General features: G+C 34.1%; 2 protein-coding genes across 4 annotated transcripts in view; one reads left to right on the forward strand and one right to left on the reverse strand.

Annotated features, from left to right (window-relative positions):
• On the reverse strand, positions 1-27,605 carry LOC136030233 (prolactin-releasing peptide receptor-like). Of its 3 annotated transcripts, none has more exons than XM_065709051.1 (2): positions 27,493-27,605; positions 1-1,474 (listed from the first exon to the last, which is right to left on the reverse strand). In XM_065709051.1, exon 2 carries the CDS (start codon positions 1,346-1,348, stop codon positions 164-166), a length of 1,185 nt encoding a protein of 394 aa, XP_065565123.1. In that variant the 5' UTR covers positions 1,349-1,474; positions 27,493-27,605; the 3' UTR covers positions 1-163. The 3 variants fall into 3 exon arrangements, with proteins under 3 accessions (XP_065565123.1, XP_065565122.1, XP_065565124.1); XM_065709050.1 differs by lacking the exon at positions 27,493-27,605 and adding an exon at positions 10,489-10,611; XM_065709052.1 differs by lacking the exon at positions 27,493-27,605 and adding an exon at positions 6,413-6,493.
• LOC136030235 (uncharacterized) overlaps positions 22,994-27,806 on the forward strand; it is a 94,380-nt gene continuing 89,567 nt past the window's right edge. The window contains exon 1 of the mRNA XM_065709059.1: positions 22,994-23,067. Within this exon, the coding sequence (XP_065565131.1) occupies positions 23,058-23,067 (10 nt within the window). The 5' untranslated portion in view covers positions 22,994-23,057. The remainder of the gene's footprint in view (positions 23,068-27,806) is intronic.

Below are 27,806 nucleotides of genomic sequence, written 5' to 3' on the forward strand. Positions count from 1 at the left end.
TAGTGTGAATAATTTCTTTCAAATAAAATGCATTCAAAATAAAATATGCAACAAACAAAACTGCAATCACATAACACAGGTTTGGAATCACAATCCTAATTTACAATGTCTTCTAAATATCACTTTTTAACTCTCAACGACAAAATTTGTTTACCAATTTTGTTCAAACATCATGTTTATTATTGGTTTCACTAGAAGGTTTAAACTCAATAGCCTCTGTGCTTACTTTAAATTCAGCAACAACATTTCCTAGTAGATCTTCTGGTTCTAATGGCTCTCCATCTAGAGGTGTCACGTAAGTATGAACTGTCCTTAAGGACCCATCTTTTATGTGCTCGTTTTCGGGGCTTATATGAACTGACTGAAGGCTATCCTGTTTGTTCTTATTGCTCCTATTCCTGTTCTTTTCCATGATGTTACTTTTATTCCACAACAAAATTAATTTAAATTCTTTGCGAAAGCTGTCATTAAGCCAAGCATAGAGGAAGACATTATAGCAAACAGAGGACATTGCAATCCAGTGAACAACAAAGAATAATATCTCATGGTAAGCTTCACATTCAATAGGAAATAAATCGTTGTATAGGTTTACCATGTTTATCGGAAGCCATGAAGCACCGAAAATGATTACCATCGCTATTAGCATTCTATTTGTGCGTCTTTTTCGTTGCCTTTCAATCTCTTCACTTCTTATACTTTTCATCCCAGGCTTTGCCTTAGCCCTGCTTTGAAGCCTTATGCAAACTCTTGTATAAGCATATGTAGTTACAAAAAAGGGTACAATGAACTGCAATGTACTGGTGATAACACCAAACCATTTTCGAGGCTCTGGTTCGTCCCACAGTTCTCCACACGCAATAGTTTCATTTGTCTCATAAAGGGTCATATGATAACCATAAGGAAGTGTAAGAGACAAGGCAAAAATCCATATAAATGCAATTATTAGAAGGCAAGTTGTAAGCCTCATCCGTGGTCGAAAGGGATATAAAATGACGAAGTATCTATCCACGGCAATAGACGTAAGTGTTAAGGCAGATACATAAACACTAACACCTTGTGCGTAGGAGACTAAATGACAGAGCATTTTTCCAAACACCCAGTTTGCCATAAAAGAATAAATAGGTGTAAAGGGTATGCCAAGTACACACAATAATATATCAGACAAAGCTAAGTTTGCGATAAAAAAGTTAGTAACAGTTTGCATGGCTTTATTTCTTCCAACTATATAACAAATCACGACGTTGCCCAAAAGACCAATGATAAAAATCACAATATACAAAGTTGTGAAAACCACCAATGGTATTGGGTGCTTTAAAACCGTTTTGTTCTGCTTTAGAGGACAATCCATAGCCTCAAGTAATGTATTGTTGAAGTAAGTATAATACTCCTCGGAGGTATAATTGTCAGTAGCCGCATAATCATAGTCCTCGGTGAAATTATTTTCAAATCCCTCCGATCGTACATTATGGTGTCCCTAAAAAAAGTATCATCATTAAATTATTTTGTATATTTTAGCCTAAAGATAAGTTATTGACAAGAAATGAACTTCACCTGAAAGAAGCGTAAAGGGCCGTTAATTTGACACCTTTTTTTGGGGCGTCCTCTTGGCATATTTTATGCTAATGAAAAACATTGTCTGGATACAACACCTTTTATGCAATGTATAACATCATTGCAATACTCTCATTTATCGTTTTTGCTCTTTAAATGCATTTGAATTTGATTTCATTCACATGATTTTTCAAAATTAATGGTCTAAAGTACAGTTAGCCAAAGGGTGCCAGTACTACCCATGACACACCGAAATATTGTCGTGCCCCAATCTTCTATTTACCCAATAACTGCATGACACTCATAGGCCTAAACACCTTCAGCATGACACTATGAACCTTTATGGTAAAGAGCGGGGTTAACGCGTGTATCTTCCCCTAATATAGAGAATAATTTCTGTTCGTTTTAAGTTTTATTGTCACTTTTCACCCTAATTTGAGGAAAAGAAATATTTATAGATTTATATATATATATATATATATATATATATATATATATATATATATATATATAGATAACTTCGAAGACCACACTGCCTTTCCATGACGAAAGTAAAACAGTTCAAAATAGGGATGCTAGTTTTACTGCTGATGATGAACACTGTATATGTGTTCGAAATATCCAGTTAAATAATTTTATATTTCACTGTCAATAAAAAGGTATCATCCCTATTTTGAACTGTTTTACTTTTATACATATTTATATATATATATATATATATATATATATATATGACATTATGAACCTTTTTGGTAAAGAGTAGGGTTAACGCGTGTGTCTTCCCCTCATATAGAGAATAATTTCTGTTCGTTTTAAGTTTTATTGTATAATTTTCGGTTCTGGTATTAAAAAATTTTCGAATTTTAATCCATATTGGAGTGTTAATAATTCACTGCAGGTGATAGATTCTTTAACAATGGTTTCAGCTAAAAGAATTGAGTCTTTCGATTTTGCGACAATGTATACTAATTTATCACTTAATGTAGTGTTTGATAATTTAAAAACTGTTGTCAAGAAATCTTTCCTCTTATCTAGTAAAAGGTTCTTAAAAATAGACATTTATAATAAAAAAGCTATATGGACAAACTGCTTTAATACTACAGTTAACTTGAGATGTTACAGCTTGGATATGATTTTTGAGTTATTGGAATTTGTTTTATACAATACTTATATAAGATTTGGGGGTTATTTGTACAAGCAAATTGTGGGAATTCCCATGGGGGGGGAATGCCAGCCCATTTATAGCTGACTTTTTTTTAAGTCAACTAGAATATAAATATATGATGGATAAGAATAATCCAATTAATTTAAAACATGCTTGGTCAAATAATAAAAGATATTTAGATGATATTTTGGTCTTAAATTGTAAGAATTTCATTGATATTTCTAAAAATATATATCCATCAGAGCTTATTCTTGAGCCTAGTCATGGCGCTGGTCATGAAGATCATTTCTTAGATTTAAATATTAATATTTGTGATAATAATAAATTAAGTTTTAAAATGTATAATAAAACGGATGATTTTGATTTTGAAGTGATTAGTTTCTCATTCCCTGAAAGTAATATACACTCAAATATCACATATTCAGCGTTTTTCTCACAGCTACTTCGTTATGCAAGGATTTGTAGTAATTATATTGATTTTAAAAATAGATGTAAAATCTTAAGCCAAAAATTGATATCAAGAGGTTTTTCTGCAAATAAATTAACTTGGTAATTTAAAAAAATTTAGTTTTCATTATAGCGAACTTTTAAATAAATATCAAAAGAATTATCTAGAAATACTTAAAGAAATTTTCAACTAATTTCGGAGGTTCGAGAAATGTTATCACAGCGCCATTTATTTTGAATTGTGTTTCTAATTGAGCGGATTTTCTTAAAAATTAGCCACATGGTAAAGATGAATTTTATAATTGTTTAGTTCATTCAGGTTTTTTGCAATGTGTTAATATTTGTGATTTGGTAAAATTTATAATATTTAGTTTACCTATTGTTGCTAAAGAGAGGGATATATTAACAGGATAAGCTTGTTTTGGTTTTACTTGGTTGTTTTACATTTGCTGTTTTTGTTTTTTTTCATAGGCATGTATTTTGGGAGTGATACCTGACGCGGAGATGCCATGGATATTCTGTGGTAGCCACAACACTGTGCTGGGTAGAGAATTTAGAGTGGCGAAACCCTATATAGGCCAGTGTATTCTCCTGATGAGCCCTTATGCTGGGTGTTGCCTCTGAATTATTTGTCTATATTATTTTTTCTATTGTTTGGTACATGACAACTTATACTTATTGACGACATGACTGCCTGTCCATGGATTATTCTTTATGGTTGATTGTGTGTGGCTATGCTGTTTGACCTATTTGATTGTATGGATGAGTAGGGTTAAGGCCTCATTCAAGTGCTGGTCTATATTAATCACTAATTTAGGAAAACAGTCTTCCTTTTCTCCTTCTGTCTCTTTTTTTTTTTTTTTTGTGCTGTTGCATTAGTGATTTCTCTTTTCATGATATATATATATATATATATATATATATATATATATATATATATATATATATATATATATATATATATATATATTATATATATACATATATATATACATATATATATATTTCTTTTCCTCAAATTTGTATTGTATCTATCTATCTATCTATCTATATAAAAACGAGTTGTGTGTATGCATGTTTGTTTGTTTTTAAAAAGAGCGTTTGCATATGATGTCATTATAAGTACATAGGCTTTGTATATGCACACTTTGTATAGGCTTTGTATAGGCTTTGTATATGCACAGACAACAGGAAAGCCAAGAATGTTGTATATTCGCAAGTTTTACGTAGTTCAAAACACATATATAAATCTATCTATGTTCATAGGTGGTACACAGGGACACAACTACAATGGCGCGTAACAACTTACGCGCGCGAGGGGGCTTGGGGGGGGGGCGAATCGCCCCCATCAACTAGGTGTTGGGGTGGCGCTTCGCACCACCCCAACACCTAGTACCGAATGAAAATTGTATATAGAGGCTGCTGGGGATTTTTTTTCTTTTAGAGTAACAACATTTGTAGAGGTGTTTTTTTAACTTAGGGTTTTTTGAAGGGATATGAAATGAAACTAGATCTACGTTGCATGGGTAACGTGAGATTCAGCGGCAGCCTTTGTTCGGCTTCGCCGAGTAAAGTGTTGCGAGAGCAACACTTTGGTTTTGTTTCCTCGCTTCGATTAAATGCTGAAGTTGTTAATCTGTAAGGATCTCAAAATAAATACCAGGTAAACCAACTCGCAAAATTTACAAACCCATCATTGCAACTACCAAAAGTTTCAAACATTTCTTACGACTAGAACCAAATTGGTCCTACCATCAAATACCCCGGAAACAAATAATAGTTATATCAACTAGCAAAAGTTGCGAACCCCTCATTGCAAAAAGATGATTATGAGCTAACAGCCGACTGTTAATTATAACTCCCCTATATATCTCACAATTGGTATCAGCCTATTCTTGGTTTCAGTGTGAACCTTACTACTGAAGTTTTCAACCCCTTTAAACTTTCAAACTGGTGTATCTCATGAAGAAGTTTTTCTACCGAAAAATAACCTTACTACTGAAGTTGTCAACCCCTTTAAACTTCCAAACTGGTATATCTCATGAAGGAATTCTTCTATCAAAAAATGGATTGCATATACTTTAATCATCTCATCAAGAGCTATCGACTGCCGTCGGAAAAAACATCTATCTCTCTTACTTCAAAAGTTGACTTTTTTGCCGTAGGCCAAGTTCCTAACGTCATCCCTTAGAAAGGAGCAAAGGATAAACTCTAATTTCCTTATCAGGCAACGAGAGAACTTTATAAAGTTTAAGAGGCACATATACTCTCTCTCTCTCTCTCTCTCTCTCTCTCTCTCTCTCTCTCTCTCTCTCTCTCTCTCTCTCTTTCTCTCTCTCTGTGTGCCTTTGCGTCTGACTGGCTTTTCGCTTGTCTCTCTCTCTGTGTCTGTGTGTCTGAGTGGATGTTTGCCTGTCCTTGTGTCTGTCTTTGTGTGTCTAAATCTGTTTTTTTGCCCTTTCCCCCATTCCTCCATTAAACCTACAAGAATCCAAGATATGTGTAAAATTTTATACGTTGTGTGTTTCTGAAGAATGCTTCAGAAATATGACATTGATTAGATTCAATTTTACTGTTTTTGGTCCTAGGGTATAGCAGATTGCAAATTGAAAACAAACGTAATCTTGGAAAATACCTTTTACGATGTTTTTCTTCTGATTTGTTAAAACAATATTTCCTTAGAGTGCAAAAACAAACAAAAAATATTAAGAATTCCCACTCTCCTTCCCCATTAAACATACGAGAATCTGAGGCATGTATATTTTACAAATACTATACATTGTGTCTTTCTGGAGAATGCTTCAGAAATCTGAAATTAAACATATTCAGTTCTATTCATTTCATTCTTAGGCTTTACTAGTTCATAAATTTAAAACCCATACAATCATGGAAAACACCTTTTATGAGGATTTTCTTCTGATTCAATAAAGCGAGATTTCCTCAGAGTGCAAAAAGAAAAAATATTAAAAATTCTATCGTATTCCCCCATTAAACCTACAAGAATCCAAGATATGTACGTTTTACAATGTTCTATACGTTGTGTGTTTCTGGAGAATGCTTCAGAAATCTGAAATTAAGCAAATTCGGCCTATTTTTTCGTTTTTAGGCTTTAGTAGATCGTAAATTGAAAATAAAAGTAATCCTGAAAAACAACTTTTATGAGTTTTTCTTCTTATTTGATATAGCGATAATTCCTCAGAGTGCAAAAAATAAGAATTTCTTAACCCTATCCCACTGTCAAACCAATACCTACGAGAATCCAATATATATAGGTTGTGTGTGTCTGGAGAATACTTCTGAAATCTGAAATCAAGCAAATTCAATCCTTCTATTCTGTATTGAAAACAAATGCAATCCTGAAAAACACCTTTTATGAGGTTTTTTTTCTGATTTGACGAAATCGATATTTCATCAGAGTGCAAAAAGAAAACAGAATATTAAGAATTCCCACTCACTTCTCCCATTAAACCTACGAGAATCTGAGATATATACGTTTTACAAAACTCTATACGTTATGCGTTTCTGGAGAATGCTTCAGATTTCTGAAATCAAGCAAATTCAGTTATACTGCTTTCAGTCCTAGGCTTTAGTAGATCGCAAATTGAAAACAAATGCAATCCTGAAAAATACCTTTTATGACGTTTTTCCTTTGATTTGATAAAGTGAGATTTCCTCAGAGTTTGAAAAGAAAAAAAAATATATTAAGAATTCCTTAACACTACCTCACTCCCCCATTAAACCTATGAGAATCCGTGATATGTACGTTTTACAAAACTCTATGCGTTATGTGTTTCTGGAGAATGCTGCAGAAATATGAAATTAAGCAAATTCGGTCCTATTTTTATCGGTCTTAGAATTTAGTAGATCGTAAACTGAAAATAAAGTCAAACGTGGAAACCACCTTTTATGAGATTTTCTTGTCATTTGATACAGCTAGATTTCCTCAGAGTGCAAAAAAGAAAATAATAAGAATTATTTATGAGGTTCCTGCTATGAGCTTTTTCTTCTGATTTGGTAAAACTATATATCCTTGGAGTGCTAAAAGAAAAATAATAATAATAATTTGCACTCTTCTCCTCCATCAAACCTACAAGAATCCAAAACATGTACATTCTACGAATTCTATACGTTGTGTCTTTCTGGAGAATGCTTCGGAATTCTAAAATTAGCCAAATTCAGTTCTACTGCTCTCGGTCCAAGGTTTTAGTAGATCGTAGATTGAAAACAAATGCAATCCTCTGATTTGATGAAGCAAGATTTCATCAGAGTTCGAAAAGAAATGAAAATATTAAGAATTCCTTAACCCTACCCCACTCCCCCATTAAACCTAGGAAAATCTGAGATATGTACGTTTTACAAGATTCTACACGTTGTTTGTCTCTAGAGAATGCTTCAGAAATCTGAAACTAAGAAAATTCAGTCCTATTGTTTTCAGTCTTGGGTTTTAATTGATCGTAAATTGGGAATAAAGGCTATCCTTGAATTTTTATTAAGAGGCTGTTCATAATATGTAAACATGTAAATTTACGGAATGCGTTTTACAAAATTCTATACGTTTTGTGTTTCAGGAGAATGCTTTAGAAATATGAAATTAAGCAAATTCTGTCCTATTCTTTTCGGTCTTAGGCTTTAGTAGATCATAAATTGAAGATAAAGGGAATCCTGGAAAACGCCTTTTATGAGGTTTTTCTTCTGATTTGATAAAACGAGATTTCCTCAGAGTGCAAAAAGAAAAAAAATAATAAGAATTTCTTAACCCTACCATTAACCTACCATGTTTCCTTAGAGTGCAAAAAGAAAAAATAAATATTAAGAATGTCCACTCTTCTCCCTCATTAGATCTACGAGAATCTAAGATATGTAGATTTTACAAATTCTATACGTTGTAACTTTATGAAGAATGCTTCAGAAATCTGAAATTAAGCTAATTCAGTTCTACTGCTTTCGGTTATAGACTTTACTAGACCTTAAATTGAAAACAAATGGAGTCCTGGAAAGGACCTTTTATTAGGTTTTCTTTCGATTTGATAAAGCGAGATTTCCTTAGAATTCAAGAAGAAAAAAAACTTTAGGAATTCTAACTCTCTTCCCCATTAAACCTACGAGAATCCAAGATATGTACGTTTTACAGAATTCTGTACGTTGTGTGTTTCTGAAGAATGCTTCAGAAATCTGAAATTAAGCAAATTCGGTCCAATTATTTCGGTTTGGGCTTTAGTAGATCGTAAATTGAAAATAAGGGCAGTAGCGTCGTTTGGCGGGGGGCAGTTGCTCCCCCTAAATAATTTGAGAAAAAATACAATTCATTGAGTATCTTTGAAACTTTTTTTTTTTAAGCTTCAAAGTCGCTCTTTACTTCGACCAAATAATTTTTCTATTAATCCCAGCTCGTTTTTAATGTAAAAGACACGAAAAATAGTGGTCCATTGTGCTTCCTCGTCAATGCTCATACAAACAAACCGCCTTTGAAGTCTTATCATCAAGGAAATAGCACATTTAATTCTTATACAAGCTCAGCATAACATCAACCAGGGAAAAGTTTGCTCATTTTCGCAGGTCTAGTGCTTGAAATACATTATAGCGAGAAACAAGTTCGACTATCTTCAATATCTGAATTGGACTATGGTACGTTAATTTTGTGTTTTAAGCTAGACTAAGCAATTTATATGATACTTGGTCTAGGTTATCCAATAGGGCAGTGCCGAAGGAATTCAGACCTACAGAGGTCTAAGAACCTGAAATCCCGAATACTGAACGGTATTACGTTTTTGTTCTAAAAATATTCTGGTCTTCGTTTCACCTCTTAACATAAACAACGATGCATTCAATAGTCGTTCTTTCCTGTTGCATTAGAATGTCATTAACAAAATAAAACTCTGGCCTATGAAAAATTTCAAAATCTTCTGGTTTTGGTTTTACTTCTTAGCATAAATAGATAGGTATTCAATAAGTATTCTTTCCCATTGAATTACAAGGTCATTAAGAAAAATAAAACTCTGGCCCATGACAAATCTAAATAATCTTCTGGTCTTGGTTTCACCTCTTAGTGTAAACAACGATGCATTGAATAGTCGTTCTTTCCCATTGTATTAGAATGCCATTAAGAAAATAAAACTTAATTAAGAAAGAAAAGAAAAAACCAATGAACCTTCTAGGAAATCTAAAAGAATCCGTTGGGCCTAGGCCCAGTGAAGTGTGTAAAGAGAGTTTGCTCCAAACTGACGGGAGGTGGGAGGATAAAATCGGGTTAATTGAAAATGTTCAAAAGTCTGGCAGCTTCAATTTTACATCAGCTACTAACGCCGGAAACGGATTGATAGGCAACAACGATAAAAAAAATATATGTAGCCCTCACTTAGACACCCCCAAATCCCCCGAATCACTTTTTTGCAGTTATCTTTTCATCCTCCATAATCCCATTGTTAAAATACATACATAAATTTTTGCAATTAGCTGCCACTAGACCCTGAGCCCCCTAAATTCTGAGACCACAAATTTTGGGGACACAAAATTCTGAGACCAAAAAAAATCTAAGTCCAAAAAATTCTAACTCCCAAATATCTTTTTATGGGGGGGGGCAAAAAGTTGGGAGAGGGAGGGGCGTTGGGACCTTCAGAGGTGGGGCATGCATGACCATAAGTTCCCTCTAAAAGAAGTGTTGATATAAGCACTCATTCCTGTTAATATGATTATACAAGCGGTTACACTATGCCTATATTATCGATGCTGTCATGTAAAGCTCAATACTATATCATAAATTGTATTTTTCAAATTTTAAACAAAAGAAGCGGTTTACTTTCTTTTGTTAATCATGTTCAGACTGGTATTTGAAAATAAGATGCCGGCTAAATTACACTAATGATGTATCTCTCTTGTAGTATGGTCATCTAAGCAGGCTAATGACCTAAATATAGGCAACCTTTAGTGCCTCAGGGGTTTTTACTGCTGGAGTATTGCCCCCATTCCTACTTTAATACAAATATATATATATATATATATATATATATATATATATATATATATATATATATATATATATATATATATATATATATATATATATATATATATATATATATATATATATATATATATATATATATATATATATATATATATATATATATATATATATATATGTCATGTTGCTTATAAAAGACACAGCACAGAAAAAACTGTATTACGGTTTATACACCTTGACAATTTGACTAAACCATTCCCGTGGGGCTTAAGCATCCAACAATAGTCGAAGATACAACACATAATCTATTTTTGTAAAATTCCTAAATATCAAGGGAATTTAAAAGAAAATGGACTTTGAATACCTGAAAATCAGTGAAGTATCCCATATTGACCCCAATTCTGATAGTAATACCTGTGGCCTTCCATACGACTGAGTTCCTTGGGAATAGATTCCTTCTCTGGAACATTTTGTTTCTTTTGATTGGCTGAACTCGGAATACCTGTCTAAGCTTTCTGCGTCAAAGTGGGGGAAAATGATTATGCTTCGACGCTCAAAGGAATATTTTGCATACGATGTTAAAAAATGCACTTTTGAAAAAGTAAAATTTTTGCATATATTTTAATTGATTTTGCTGTTCTCAGGCAGAGACATAATTCGATGAGAGAAGGGCGTGCCATTTTCAATTCCAAAAGAGCTAAAATAATAACTATATGCCAAAACAGATCGAAAATTACCATAAAACATGTTAAAAATGAGGTATTCTTTGGTTGTTCTCCCTTTAGAGAAATTTAAATGAGCTCTTTAATTTACGGCAAACTAATGGTGGCACTGTTTATAGAGCAATAGAAGGAGGAAAGATATGTGACATAGAAGAAGTTACTATGAAAGAAATTTAATTTTCATAACCGTTGTTTTCTAAGGTGCAAAGTCAAGCCATGGTAAATTCAAAGCAAAAAAGATAATACGGTATAAGAAAAATTAATTAGATAATACCTTTTAAATTAAAACTTCTGATCTAGGGTGTCTGCTTGAATTGACCTAATAAGCATTTTAGCCAAATCTTTTCATTAGCCAAATCTCTAGACTGACTGGCAAATTTAAACCAAACCTGGCAGAAGTAAATACAGTTTCGGATGTGTTTGATCATTTAAACTTTATGAGAAAGACTGTGTATTGTTGTCAACCAAATCCTGTACAAGGGCTTATCGTCGGGTGCAATTTAAGGACGATACTGGATTAGCACCAAGGGTGCTATGTTGATTTATGGGACCTTTAGCCTGACTCAATAGCTTAAGGATTCTATGTAACTGGAATCAATTTGTAGCAAAACTTTTAGGTCCAATTCATTTTTGGGGTAATATGTTTCGTCCCGTTTACGAGCTGATTATTCTATTGATTCTTCAACAATACGGGTGATTGCGAAGGGCGACTCTTTCAAGGTGGTATGTTAGCTTCACATATATCATCAAGGCTGACTTTTTTCCCAATACTAGCTTTATTCTAGAACTCAATAATTAACATTTTATCTCTAGCTCTTATTTGACGGTGCAAACAATTTTAATGCTTCTGATCACGTTTTTTTTTTAATGTATTATGTTAGTAAACAAGCTACACTGTTGGGTTATTGATCTCTGGCTATCCTTATTCCTGGACCAAAATCATCTTTTGATACAGTCACTCCGGATCCCAAATCAAATCACTGCAGCACCAAGCCTCCTGAAGCCAACACAGTTACACATGCTGCTTTCCCATTTTAATTTACCCCATTCAAATTCCATATTAATGTGTTTTTTTTTTGTATTCATGTTATTCCGAAGTACAGGGTTTGTGGTGGACATGGAGGAAAAGATTATTTTGAAATCTCCTTTTCTTATTCAAATCCATCTACTGTCAAAATCAAATGAAATCATATTTTGATTTGATGAAGTATATACGCGAGCTTGTGGGTGTTCAAGATTTTGTGCATTTTAAATTTAAATTATTGTCCAATTTCTTCGGTATTAAAAAAAAAAAAGAAGCATAATTTCTTATTGTTCTTATTGTCAAATCACTTGGGGCAATGAATTCTGAGTAAAGAGTGACCTTTTTCAGTAGAAATCAAAACACTGAAAGCCATAAATGTTACCTCAAACCTGTTACAGTACAAACCTGAACAAACATCAATTCTAAAAGGATTAAAGGTGCATCAAAAGGATTTACTTCTAATATTGATACTACATTGTAGATATCAGATATCAGCCAGCTTTTAACATCTAATACTGATACTTCACTATTGCCCATCGTAAGTTGCTATTATGAGAGAAGTTGCAGAATACTATAAAAAAGAAGGACGAAGTTGTCACCCGTCTTGAGAAATTCCTGTAAACTTTTTTTCCTCGCTCTAATAGATGCCTCCTAGCTGTGATGGAATTTTGTTTCTTCCCGTTTGTAACCGTCTTGTTTTTAGTTGTTGTTTTTTTTTTGTTCTCTTCTGCTATATTATTTTTAGTTATTGTTTTAATTTATATTTGCTTTTTCAGAGGTCAAAATATTTTATTTGTTTGTTACAACGGCTTAGCAAATGGCTTTGTCAATATATCGTGCAATTTGTTGTTCGTTTTTTCTTGCTAAAAAGAACTATCTATTTAATCTTGTTCATTGTTTTTTTGACATGTTTAGGTGCTATGGTTTAAAAAATAGGTAGTGAATTTTAGATTTGAACTACCAATAAAGGAGCCATTTCATTCCATGCACTCATTGTATGATGGCTGATTGACTGTGGAGTCCTCAAACTTTTTCCTCTAGCATGGAATATTTCTCTGTATCATTTTGTTATCTTGCTCTGTGGCAAGATTGTTGATTTTAAAGTGTTTAGCGACATGTCTAAATAAATATAAAATATATAATCGGAGTTTTCAGGAACCAAATTTCTAGTTTTAGATCATGGCATCCTCGTAAACTTTAGTCTCCGATTTGTAAGGAAAAAGATTTAGATATATCTCTAGCTGACAGCCTTCCTTGTACTGGAAGTCAGCAATTTTATCGTGTGTTTATTTGAAAAAGCACTTCATGGGGATCTTGAGATTTGTTTGCTTTTGTTCTTACGAAGCTACAAGATAAAACAAAGCTATTAAGTGAAAGGATTATAAAATAATCTAGAATTGCAATAGTTCCATCTTGAAACTTGGATTTTTTATGGCTAGAACCATGGAGAAATCTAAAGGAATCCAGATGTTAATGACAACCAAAACGACATGGTTCAATGTGTATCAAAGATTTTGATCTAATTGAAATAGTTGAGGGTAAATAATATGGAAAACCCTTAAAACGGCCCTTCGTAATATGTAAGTCAAACGTTTACTTTTCTTGCACAATAAAAGAAGCTTTTTTTAAATTTTAAATAATCATAAGTTAGCTTGTTTAATACACAAACTTAAACCAAGTAAAAGTTATTGCGAATGAAGAAAATAATTTTAAAATGAATGGATTGAAAATTGAGGTCATTCTTAAAATGAACAGAAATTTCCAAAAACAGGGATGGTGTCTTCCTCCTTTACCATAAACACCAATTGCTAGTGTCAATTCTTTTCTGCCTAAAAAAATGTATTCTGAGCCGTGTTTATTACTTATTTATGTATAAATTACGAATATATCAAACATACTATCTAAACTTATAAAAATTTACGAAAAAATAACAACAATATACATATTATTTGTGTGTGAGTGTGTGCAATGAATTCGATTTTTGCTTTAACAATGCAGACATCCTCGCTCTGTACAGTATTGACACCTTTTGTAATTATGCCTGTACTAAGAAACAATTAGCTTGCGCTCAGTGGAAAACAAGAGGCGGTGACAGGATACATCAAATTTATTTAATTTGGGCTATATATTTGCACATTAGGGGTGGGGCGGTGGTTGGGTTAGTTCTACTATGGATTTTCATCTGGCGATCGATTTGGTTTTTAATTTGTCAACATAGAACTAACTAGATAAGGCAAAATGTCAGACCTAAAAGAGCAGAAATTACTATATGACTAAATAATGAAATGAATCTAAATGAGGCAAAATTGTAATGTAATGTAGTAACCAAACTAGTTCAGAGTGGGAATTATAACAAAACAAGTTGGTTTGCTGCCCCTAACACACCCAAAAGACTGAAGTGTCATTGGTGCTCTGTTGAAAACTGATTGGATTTTTTAAATTGATATTTGTTTTGAGCAAATTAACTTTTCCATTCAGTTGAAAGGAAAGGGCTGAAAATGAAAAAAAAGACTAACAAGAAAGAGTTTTTTTTTAAGTAAAACTAAATTAATTTTCATATTTCCTTTATACTGCTTTTTTTTTACTGAGATTAAACATGACGTTCCTAACCCTCAAGACCCAGAAAATTTAAATCGTCAATTTGCTTTACTGAATATATTATAAATAGCCTGAATTGAAATCTTATTCGGTTAGGTTAAATTATTTACATTCATAGTAGTAGGTTTAAAAGGAATGAAATCCTCAATAAAACATATTATATATTATGTCAATAAAACTAAATTAATCTGTCAAAAACATATTGAAAAACAAAATCCTTAAAGATTTGGTATTACTTGACTATCAGAATAGTTAAAGTAGTCAATTTTGTAATGAAAAAGAAAAACTTAAAACATTTTCAGTAGTATTTTCAGTAGAACGCACATGCCACTTCCGGAGGGAATTTTTTGAAAAGAAATGGGAAGTGCCAAAAAACATGAGGTGTACTGAAAAAACACCGTGGCCTGCCAACCGGTTTTTTCCATCAAAAAAGCTAAAGAATTATTAACGTAAGGCATAATGAGTGATTAGCGCACTGAAAATTAAATCCTAAGAACAAGGGGTTCGAGTCCTGATGTCGCTGATGATTTGGAACCAGGGTTAATGGTGTGACTCCATAGGCTCAGTCAGAGTTGACCAAGCTCTAAATGGGTTCCTGGAGAAATTTTTGGGAAAAATATGGGAAGCGTTGGCTGATTTGGCCCCAACCACGCATTGCACTCCGGCCGAAGACAGTGAATCAAGAGATCAGTACTTGAGCAATGCTGACCCCTTTTGGTCAGCATGTGAAAAAATATTAAGTTTAAGCATAATAAGATCTTTCCTTAGTTTCTTCTATAAATTATTTTTCTATAAATGAAACACTATTTATGAAACATGCTCTTAATGTGTTTAATTTTGGATAGTTGTGCATCAATCTAAATCGTTTTAATGTATATGTTCTAATCATTTAGGAGTTAAAAGAGGTTAAACATGCCTAAATTTTGAAGGTGTGGAGTGGAGAATTCGAGAGACTGGTCACATTTTACAAGGAAGCTGGGCGAGATATCTATATCAAACTACTTTGATTTTAAAAAAACCTGCTAGATTTGATCGTAGTCTTAAAACAAAACTTCCGTAACGTTTCTAATTTACTGGTAACCAGATAAATAGGTTGAATGAAATATTTCATTCCTGTCAATTTCTATTCTTTACAATTGACAGGAATAAATTAAAAAAGTAAACTTTATGTGAAACTTAATAGTGGTTGATGCTATGATAAAAAATGAAACCTTTATTAAAAAATTGTTTTCAGTAAAGTGCATATGATACTGCTGAGGGGGGGGGACAAAAAAGGTAATATTTTTGCGGAGTTTTAATTATTTAAATTTAATTCATAAAGTGCCTCTTCTTGAACCTTTCAATCATGGGTTCAAATTCTCGCGTAACCCACTTTTCAATAAATTTCAGCAAAACTGCCATTATTTTTTTATTCTAATGTCGTTTAACCTTTTTTTTCTTTATTTTAACGTTATACTTGCATTACACTTTTGGAACATTAAAATGGTAAGAAATCAGTTTCTTCTGAATCAACATTATTCGTTTCCGAACAGTCTAAAATTAAATTGTGTCTTTGAACCTTCTGCAAGATTCCTGATACAGACAGAAAAACTGCTGTGTCAAGTTTGTATCTCTTTTGTTCTCAAATAATGATTTTCAGAATCTTGCATTCACTTATTGTATCGTATTACTTATTTACTTATTTACGTTTAATATTCACTTTGATTGGTGTATCGTAAGCTTTATGCTGGGTAGTTCAACTGTGTTTTAATTGCATATTTTTATTTTATCAGCAAGTGATAAAATCTATAATGTTGCCCGGGCAATATTTCCATGGAAAGTTTAAAATTTGGAAAGTTCAAATTTTGTTGACAGGAGAATTGAAGATGGCGTTTTGATTCACACTGTCCATATTTTAGCAATATGAATTACATTTTTTTTTCCTTGTAGAAGAATCACCAACGGATTTAAAAGCATTTATGGTAATGTTTTTGCAAAAATTCAAATGCAGGTCAATCTAAACTTAATCGGGTACGCAAACACTTTCTTCAAGGGAAGGAGAAGATCTGCGTCATTCGAAAAAGGTGGCAAATGAGTCAGAATTTGAATTATAGGCCGAATAATGTAAAGATTCCAAGCTATATAGCGTATCGGAGTCGAATGAAAGAAGTTGTATTCAATTTCTGTCCCTAGGATCAGGAGTGGAAACATAATAAAAAAAAATCTTAAAATTTTACAAGAAGTGTACAATTATATTGAAAACAGTTTTAAAGCCCCTAAAAACATAAGAAATAAATTTGTAGCATTCGTCAGTGGAATCCAATCTGTAAAAGAAATACTAAACGGGGGGGAAAGCTGAAAGTTTGAACTTTGGTTCAAAGTTTTCACCAAATCAAACTTTGCTCTGGCGTAGTTTCGGTGGGTAGTCAACGGTGGGCAGCTGATTGAAATTTTTCCTTTTTATTGTGTCACTTTTTGTATGTTTGTTTTTCTATTTTGTTCCCCCCCCCCTTCATTCCCGGTCATAAGGCCTTGGTAAAGGGAGGGGAGAGGTATTTGAAGTTGAATCTGATGTTATTCTTTATTGCTGTCTGTTGACTATATATCAATAGATGTCTATTTAGATGTCTATATCAATATGCGAAGACTGTAAGTAAGGAGACACTCGGCCTAATAGAAACCGAAACTCTAGAAAACAGAAAACGGAAACACAATGGTCGTTGAATTTAGCTTGACAGTATTTTTTCAAAGAACTTAAAGACTTTAGCGAAAGACGAGTAAGGGGCCGCTCTCTTTATATACGGAATAATTTATATTTGTTTTAAACTCTAATTTTACTTCTTACTTTTAGTTAAAAAAAACTAGTTGTTTTTAATAAAAATGAAATAACAGCCTTTCTTTGTAAATCAATAATAGTAAACGGAGATAAATCTTAAATTTTTCTTTTTCACAATATGATCAGGAAAAATGAAAACTTAGAATTCAATTAGTTCTAGCAAACTTCAGACGAATTCAGACGATTCGAACAGGACTTCTGTTTTTTACAGAATTCGAATGAATCGTTTTTCTGTTCGAATGACGCAGATAAGATAAGAGATAAGATAAGATAATATTTATTTGCAAAAGGCTATCACAAGCTCTAAAGAGCCGAATTCGCTTTATATGTCACTAAAAGCTAAGAAAAAAAAATAAATAAAAATAGTACATTAAGTCAAACACTTAAAATTAAAAGGGATTAAAAAAGCAAAATCATCAAAGATAAAGGGCAAATCAGTAGACTTAACAATTAAATTACAAAAACATTGCAGTAAATAAAAAAAGAATAAAAACGGCAATAGAGGAAAAGGGGAATTTGGCAATTAATCACGAATTATTATTAAGGTGCTCCAGAATAAAGGGTATAAAACTTTTGCGAAACCTTTCTGTAACAGCATGGATCGGAGAGTAAGTTGGGATTGCTAAGGAGGCTGACCGGGGGAGTCGGAGTCTAATAGGATTGTGAAAATCAGGGAGTAAGTCCTCAGTACGGGGATTGGAAATGACTGATTTAGCGAAAAGCAGGCAAATTTTTTCCCTCCTTTCTTTTAAGGTGGTAATGCTCGCAGCTTTAAGGAGGAAGGAGTATGGAATTTTGCCTTCTTTGTAAATGATCCTGAGCGAACGCTTTTGGACCGACTCGATTTTGTCACTAAGTTCACTTGAAAGTTGCGAATGCCAGACCGGACATGCATATTCCAATAACGGCCTGATAAAGGATAAGTAAACACGGAGGGAATGTATCTTAGGACAATTAAATTTGTTTAGTAGCTTAAAAATGGATAGTGAAACATTTGCTTGTTTAACAATGTTGGATACATGTGTTTCCCACTTAAGATCATTAGAAATTGTGACACCAAGAAGCTTAACATGTTTCACTAGCATTTCGCTTGTTATCGGATCGCAAAAAGCAGGAGTAGATTTCAAGAAGTTGATTGTCATTATCTGTGATTTAGTGGGATTTACTGTCATATTTAGATTCTTGGATTCATCCGAACATTGGGTTAGGATTTCAACGGGGTCACTTTTAATATTCCTATGACATACTTCAAGGATCGACAAGTCATCAACATATTTCCATCTTTGGGGGAATTCCTTGCCAATTTCGTTAATCATGACAAGAAATAATAGTGGTCCCAATAAGGTTCCTTGAGGTATTCCACAGTACCTAGGGAGGGGGTTAGAGAAGGTATTTTTGTATTTTACAACTTGTGATCTGTCTGAAAGGAACGATATAACAATATTTACTAAGAGTGGGTCAATTTCAAAGTTATCATGTAGTAAACGAATTAGGATAGTGTGGTCAACTAAGTCAAACGCTTTTTGGAAATCGACTAAAACCAGGTTTAGCCAAACATTTGGTTTCTCTAGTTCACTTAGGATCGTGTGAATCAAGTGTACAAGGTAATGGGTGGTGGAGGTTTTTCTTAAATTACCAAACTGTCGGATGTCAATGCGTGGTATAATTTTAATTTTAAGCCAGTCACAAAGGAACCCTTCGTAAAGCTTAGAAAAAACTGGAGTGAGTGTAATGGACGCATGTTGGTTATAGTCAGACTGGAAGATTTCTTTGGGATGGGTGTTATAAAACCTAGTTTCCAGCAACTTGAGAATTTACCAGATTTTGTAATTTGGTTAAAAATATCAGATAAAGGTCCAGCAATTGTGTCTGAAAAGGCTTTAATCAAGTCAATTGGGATGTCTAATGGGCAAGTACTTGATTTTTTGAGCTTTTAGAATTTATTTATAATATCAGAGGGAGAAATTTGGGGGAAAGAGGTGGAGGGAGGAATAGTTTGACCTGAGCCAGTGAAAGGGGGGAGACTTTGTACTATGGACGCAAGATGCAGGTTCAAATCGTTGGCTATCTTGTAAGGGGGCTCAGGGAGATGAAAATTAACTTCAACAGGGTTTTTTCCGCAAATCTCTTTAATTTTCCTGTACCATTGTTTGGGTTTGTTAAAATACAAATCCTTAACCTTACTATTGTAATACCCAGAAGCTGCCTTTCTCAATTTTCTCTTCAGGAACTTTCTTAGATCATTAGCCTGTGTGATATGTCCTTGCTTGAACAAATTAATTTTTTTCCTTATTAGTTTTTTAAAAGTCGCAGTAATGTAGGGTTTATCGGTAGAGCATATTTTAATTTTTTTCACCGGAAAATGGGCTTCATAATTATTCCTCAATAAATTTTGGAGGGACAAAGCCTTGAAGTCGACATCATTTGTTTGGTACACAGGGGAGCAATCTTCACTAGTGATCCAAGAGCCAAAATTGTAGAGTCCTGAGTCAACTAGAGGTCTAAAGACGGTTTCAGTAATAGTAAAGGAATGTTTAACTGTAGCTAGTGGAGATAGGAGTAGGCTAAAGTGGTAACTACCTCCGAGAGGGGGAAGAATGGTGACGGGTCTGTAGAAATTTGACATATTGGTGCATATTAAATCAAGAGTAGAATTGCCTTTGGTAGTAGGGACTTTTACAATTTGTTTTAGACTAAATGTATTACATGTAGACTCAAGTTTTAATTCATTTGCATCACCTAAGAGGAAAATTCCAGCATTTGGGTATTTAGATAGTACATAGTCGGCACTGCCATGTAATTTTTCAATAAAATTAATTTTTTCAGCCGCTCTCTGCCCAGGAGAGTAGTAAAAACAACACAGGACAATCAAATTGAAAGGACGTGGTAAGACTTTAGGTCGAACACAAACCCACAAAATTTCATCTAAGGGAGTGAGACAAGGAACCAATATTTCTGAAGGATAAAAATCATTACGGACAAAGAAATGAATTCCACCCCCTTTCTTACCCAGAGGGTGGGTTTCAGGTCTGAGTTTAATAAACTGGGTGAAATTATTCATTTTTAACATGTGTGTATTTTGAGCGTGTACTTCAGTAATAGCAATTATGTCTGATCTATATATTTTAGAAAAGGAGTCTAATTCATTAAGTTTGTCAAAATTAAGACTTTCAGCGTTGCTTAACAAAAGTGTGGGAAATTTAAAACGACCCGCAAAGGTACCATTTTTACACTTAACTTTATTTAAATCACAAATGGGTACAGGGGGCGTGGTGGGATTCTTAGCAGGGGCCAGATTAATGTAGTCAGAACAGTGGACCAAGGGAGCACATTTGACTTTTATGGGATGACTATTAGGGTCAACATCGAAAGATGAACTATTAGAGTAAGAAAAGGATTTATCTTGGGGATGGGGGGACGGGCAATGATATGGATGAAGCACGAGGAGAACAATTAGGATTCATTATAAGACAATTAAAAAATCTCAGACCTGAGTCACGTTGACAGGGTAGGCACGAGGGATAAAACGAATGGACTGGGGGTGGGGTTTCGTAAAGTGCTGGGAAAGGGGGCCTGGTTGGGAATAGTGATTCATGTCCATCGAGAAATTGCTGGTTTGTGGCAGAGTAGGGAGGGTATAGGGCAGCATACTGTGAGGGGGGAGGATGGACAAGGAGGGATGATGGGGTCGTGAGTGCCTTCGACGCTGGCCTAAAAAGGGTGGGGCCTCCCTCCGAAATCCATACCCGTTTTTTGTCAAATTCTTAGAACTAACATCGTACACATGGGAAGGTATAACTTGTGGCTTAGAGAATAACCTACTAAACGACTTTGGTATAAAAACATGATACTTGTCGCAACCGAAACAACGACCCGACATAAAAACAGAACAAATTGAAACATGGTCAAACGAGCACGAACTTTTATTGCAAGAACCCGTCAGAAAATATTTGCAAATATGGAGCCGATTACATCTTTTTCCGTGGTTACATTTTGCACGTAAAAAATCCTTGCAAACTGATTTCGTTGATTCCTTATTTTCAATTACACGTTGATCACCATTTTTTTTCCAGGCAATTCTTCCGTTTCCTTCACTTTCATATGCCACAAGTTTCTCATAAACAATTTCAATATCTGCATCGGATTTCGTAGTAACCTTATTAGTCTTTAAAACAAAGGTGTCATTATCCTTTTTCAAATTCAGCATACAACCGGAAGCCGTTAAGTTATTCCTGTATTCGGGAGCCTGATACAACCGGAAGCCGTTAAGTTATTCCTGTATTCGGGAGCCTGATCCTCTACCATACTAATAGAGGATTTGTCAGTGGGATTACGTTCATGAATAATTGATTTCATTTCAACATTAACTTGACTGTTCCGGTCAATGTCATTGCTAATCACCTGGTATGTCACTGGTTCAAACGCCCTTGACCTCTCAAATGAATTTACGAAGGGTAATATAGCATTTTCTGAATTTTTTATTTTCACTTGATTGACTTCATTATTCTTTATTATATCACTGTTTTGAGTTACAGATAGGGGTTCAGAAATTACGGTCGAAATGTAGCTTAATAACTCTTCTAGTCTGTCTTTTAATGGTTTAAGAATATCAAGATTTGTCTGGCAAGCAAAATCTTTAGCACAGGGCTTTGGATACGTTAAATTTTCTCTGGTAACATATGAGGAAGGTTTGGTCTGAACCGATACCTCGCGTGAGCAGGTGCGTAATTTTCCAATGGTTGTGTTCAGAGTATAGGATGGTTCGACGGAAGAAAAAGTCTGGCACTCAGTCTGACAAGAAACTTCAAGAGGGGGGGACGTCACTTCGTGTTGTAAATAGGGAGAGGCTAGAGTCAACTTCTGCGAAAGGGGGGGGGAGCACCGGCGATTTGAGCTCTTTTAAGATATTAAGCATCCTAGCTCTTGAATTTGGAGAACGAGGGGTGCGAGGTGAAGGTAAAACAGGTGAATTTAAAGGATTTACCTTATTGATTGACATTTTCTTAGAGGAGCAGTCAGGACAATACCAGCTCTCACTCCAATTAGCTGTATCAATTCTGGCACATTTATCCGCTCCTGCGTGAAACGAGCAATTGCACCCTCCACACTTCACAGAGTTTGAAAAGACTCTAAGCCTACATTCGGGACAAATTAGTCTTTGTCTGACCATTGTTTCTTAAGAGGTTAATGGTCCGGCTGAAAAAACTTGGCTCAACAGTTAACAACACTAGATCCTCTCACGTTGGATGCTAGATGAAGACCTGCATTTGAATTTTTGCAAAAACATTACCATAAATGCTTTTAAATCTGTTGGTGATTCTTCTACAAGGAAAAAAAAAATGTAATTCATATTGCTAAAATATGGACAGTGTGAATCAAAACGCCATCTTCAATTCTCCTGTCAACAAAATTTGAATTGTTTTAAACTTTCCATGGAAATATTGCCCGGGCAACATTATAGATTTTATCACTTGCTGATAAAATAAAAATATGCAATTAAAACACAGTTTAACTACCCAGCATAAAGCTTACGATACACCAATCAAAGTGAATATTAAATGTAAATAAGTAATACGATACAATAAGTGGATGCAAGATTCTGAAAATCATTATTTGAGAACAAAAGAGATACAAACTTGACACAGCAGTTTTTTGTCTGTATCAGGAATCTTGCAGAAGGTTCAAAGACACAATTTAATTTTAGACTGTTCGGAAACGAATATTATTGTTTTTTATTAGGAGTTTCAGAAACTCATATTCCAGGAGTAGGACAGATGAAATTAGGTAATATAGAATTTTTTTAATCAGGCAGAAAAGATGGGGTACATAAACATGGAGTAGGGCTCATGATGAATAATAGAATACAAATTGCCCATTTTATGACAACAAAGTTCAAAGTGTCAGTTATAGTAGTATATGCTTCTGTTTAATCTACTAACGGAGATACTAGTGACTAAGATGAATGTTATTTACAGCTACAGGAGCAAAGAGACAAGGTCCCAGGTAGAAACATGGCGTTTTACTAGAAGTTTTTAACACCCATGTTGGTAGAAATATGGATAGATGCTATCCCAGCCTAGGTAAATTTGGTGTAGGAAAAGAAAACAGCAATGGCTATAGACTTTTGCAATTTTGTAGGTATAACAATCTAGTTATAACCAATACGATGTTTGGTCAGAAAATGGCCCATAAGTTGACATGGTATTCACGTGATGGTAAGACAGCAAACCTTATTGATTATGTTATTGTAAATCGAAGACTAGCAGGATCAATACAAGATATTAGGGTGTACTGCTGCGGTTAAGGTGGGAAATGAGGTTAGCAGCTGGTTTCGTATTAAATCAAGAGTGAAGCAGGGTTGTGTTCTATCCCCTTTATATGGATCATTTTATGGACTTTTAAGGAGCACAGGAAAGGTAATGGGAGACCACGGAACCAAATGAGGAGGAAAAACTCTCCTGGACTTAGATTATGCTGATGATTTAAGCATCTTAGATGAAAGTGTGAGCAAAATAAATGAACTTTTAGAGGTTTTGCAAGTTCAGGGTGTTAGAATAGGCTTGAAAAGTAATGTTAAGAAGACTAAGTCATTAAGGCTAAGAATACGAGAAGATGAAAAGGTGACTATGGGTAAGGAAAAGACTGATGATGTAGGCAGCTTCACTTACCTTGGTAACATTATTAGTAAAGACAGTGGGAGCAGTGAATATGTTAAAAGTAGAATAGCCAAGACTCAGGCTGTTTTTCCGTCATTAAAGAAAGTTTGGAAGAATAGGAAGATATAAAAGCAAACCAAGATTAGAATATTGGAAGATACAGTGACGACAGTAGTCAAATATGGCTCTGACGCATGGGCGCCCCGGAAAGTGGATAAAGATTTACTAGATATTTTTTTCAGACGAACTGCGTACGGATTGTATTGGGTACCCGGCTGACTGACCGTATTTCAAACAGTAGGCTGTATGAAAAATTTGGTTCAATCCCGCTTCTAGGGCTATAATGAAATAAAGGTTGAGATGGCTAGGGCACGTTCTGCGGATGAAAGATGACAGACTGCCGAAGGTATTCCTTTTCGGCCAACCTTCTAGGGCTAAACAGAAAGCAGGTCATCCTTTTCTGGGGTGGGAGGATCTCATAAAGAAAGATTTAAAGGAAATGGGAAATTCCTGGAGGGTGTAAAGAGGGAGGCTCTGAATAGATTGGGATGGATGAGGAGCGTGCGTAGCTGTGTTGGCCTCAGTTGGCTTGGTGTTCCGGTGAGTTGTTATTAGTAGTAGTAGCATTTAACCTTATATGTTTCAATAAAGAACCTAAGTGAAGAAAAATGGTAGAACGGATACTAGTAAAAATCATGATTACTTTTCGAAAATTGAATTTGACTTTGAGAAATATGATATAATTCCTTTTAATTTGTCTTATGCCAAGAACTTTGACACTAAGAATAAGGCCTTACTGAGCGGTTTTGTATCAAAAATCGTTCGTGGAATGAGAACTATATAGTATAATAGCGCCACAATAAGACAAATAATATTTCAAAGCTTAGTTCCAAAAGTCTGTCACAAAACCGAAATTTGCCATACATTCAATGATCAACATAAAAACTTTATGAATTTAGTAAAATTGAGAAACTATACAAACAGGATGTCCCAGATTTCTAGAATAAACTTACACAATTTTCATACAATTTTTCTGAGGAAAACATTATTGGAGTGAATATGGCGATGACGCAGACCTAGCTAGGTGAAATCTAAGGGGAGGGGGATTGGGACAATTAGGGAAAATCAAATTTGTCGGGGAAGTTGTGGAGAGCGATATTGCCGAAACATTGGAAATATTTTCTGTCTTTCCTCAAGGGTCTTCAATGAACTTTAATCTCAATTTAAGATAATAAATTGAGTGACTGATTTATAAACTGCTTGTGAGGCAATCAAGAAACTATAAACACTCACCTCTTCTTGTACCTCTGCTTTTAGTGGTGAAAAAAGATACCACCCAGGAACTTGCAACAGACAGTTTACTTTTAAATAAAGTTACTTTAATCAAAAATTATTTCTGTTTCCCCAATTCTCTTTCACGTTGGCCGCTAAGAAATAATTTGAAAACTCGAATAAGAATTGTCAAGAATCCTGGAAAAACAAGGATTTCGGGAGGGGGCACTGACACCATGGCCCTTCCTGCGCACGTCACTGCTCCTGCTCACTAATCAGGAAGCATGAGTAGAAGCTTAAAAGGCCTTGAGCTGGGAACGCATATTTTTTGTAAGGATAAGGGATTCTAACGAAAAAGCTGGGGGGAAATCCAAACAATAATCTGGTAAGAATTATATTTGGATAGCTTTTACAAACTTGTATAAAATTCTGCGAAACCAATTTAAAGATAATAGTTTGAACATGTGATAATATCACCCTATGAGAATTTCTTCTCTTACGTGGCACTAATAATGATAATAATCAGCATTATTTATTGCCCACAAGCATCAAAAAGATAATTAGCGGAGTAAAATATTAAAAAACAAGAAAAAAATAAACCACACGAAAACTCCAATAAATCAAACCGAGCAAGCAATGACAAGGTGACAAGTGCCGATACGTCGTTTCTAAATGCCTACAATGTTAATCAGTTACCTTCTCAACAATATTTGACAGGTCAAAATTTTTACTATTTTTCCATTCCAATACCAAAAAAGAAGATAAAGGAGAAAATTTTATTTAAAAGTATGGTTTAAGTCAGTGAGGTAAAGAACAAAATGATCAGAAAAGATTTTCAGCTTATCATCAAGGACAGCACGCTACCGAAGTGTCTATTTGTAAGCGTGATGCCCAGCCACCGAATCGAATCAACAAAAGGAAATAGGTGAATTCGGAGAATTAAAAGTTCTTGTAGAGGAAGAAGCATTAAACGACAAAAACTCAGACTTGGCAATTTTAATGGACTAAATGATTTTTTTATTCAGAAGAAACCATAGGAACCCTCGGCGACTGGTTAATTTCGGTTTAATCTATTAGAAAAATGTCATCAGTATAACCAAGGTAGGATATGTCCCTCAACCCACTAAACACATAGAGGCAGCATTCTCAAGATTTTTAGAAATACTAAATTTGATAATTCTAAAGGATAAAATTCCACTCTGCCGTACACCTCGACGAATACAAACAATAGAAGATGACGGGGCACCTTTATTTTCAATTTAATGATAAAAGTTGCCAGATCAAAACTTTAGAAGCACTGCGATATTCCTCTAACCAAATTTTAGACATATATATATATATATATATATATATATATATATATATATATATATATATATATATATATATATATATATATATATATATATATATATATATATATATATATATCTGTTTCATAATGGTACTTAAATGTGTTCAAAAACAAGCAATCCATTTTATGGTATTTTTTCCAAAAATAGTTTTTCTTAAGGCTGCTTTAAAAAAAAAAAAAAAACGATCATAGGAAAATAACCTATTTCAAAAACAGAAATCCCAGATAAAACTGTCAAAGACGACAAACGTCTACAAACATTCTTCGTAGATCCTTAGTTTTCTTGCAAGCTACATGGCTAAATGTCAAACTGCATCGCTTTTGAGTTTTTAACACAATTTTGAGAACAAACTTTATTCCTAACAGATATCCTTACAGAAGTTGACATCGATTCAAAACAACAATAAAATTAATAAAATAGGAAATAATTAAAATGGTTTGTTCTATAGACTTTTCGCACTGTCAAAAAAATTAAATTACTTTTTCCCCTTTTGTCTTATTTTAGTATTTCTTTCAACTTCTTCAACAATTTCTTTCAATGGTTACATATATATTATCGACTATCAGTACCGGAAGTTTTGCAAATTTTCCTTTTTAATTAAATGTTTCTCGATCGAAAATACGGGTGACCAAGCATATCACCGATTTTAGATCTCGAAGAATTGGTCTCGATCATGGTATCACATGGTTTCGCCTGTCCTTTACGTCTTTTAAGTGAAAGGTTGCCAAATTTCCAATACTTGGTGTACATGTTGGAGCGCCACCTGGGCTAGAGAGGCTCTTCCACACAAGGCACAGTTCCTGCAACACTCGACACGGCCTCACTATGCTTGGTATGCAAGAGCTGGCACCCCTGGCTTTGAAGCACTCTTTACTTTATAACCAAATTAGTATATTTTATTAAATGAAATACTTGTTCAATTTTACCTTAATGGGAGCTGGTCCCCCTCCCGTGGCTGGTTGGTCTTCAATCACTGTCAACCCATAAAAAGGACTAACTCTCAATTTTCAACACAATGAGCATCTTCTAAAGTTTCTGTGACCATGAGCTGGATTTTGGAATGAGGAAGGGATAGTCCTACTCCTATAAAGAATAGATTATGCTAATCTTGTTGTTTAATGTTACTCTTTACTTTCATAACATCATCGCAGACCAAACATATTCCCAGAAATCAAAAGGGATTAAATATTGGTTTCATATTTTTATGTGTTTTAAAGTTTTTTATCCCTCCCCGTGAAAA

This window comes from Artemia franciscana, chromosome 8 (genome assembly GCF_032884065.1).
Source record: "Artemia franciscana chromosome 8, ASM3288406v1, whole genome shotgun sequence".
Classification (NCBI taxonomy): domain Eukaryota; kingdom Metazoa; phylum Arthropoda; class Branchiopoda; order Anostraca; family Artemiidae; genus Artemia; species Artemia franciscana.

Coding starts and splice junctions, on each gene's coding strand:
- LOC136030233 (XM_065709050.1), bottom strand. CDS start 10,593: ATGTTCCAGAGAAGGAATCTATTCCCAAGGAACTCAGTCGTATGGAAG. Junction 1,475..10,488: donor GATACTTCACTGATTTTCAG/GTATTCAAAGTC, acceptor TACTTTTTTTAG/GGACACCATAATGTACGATC.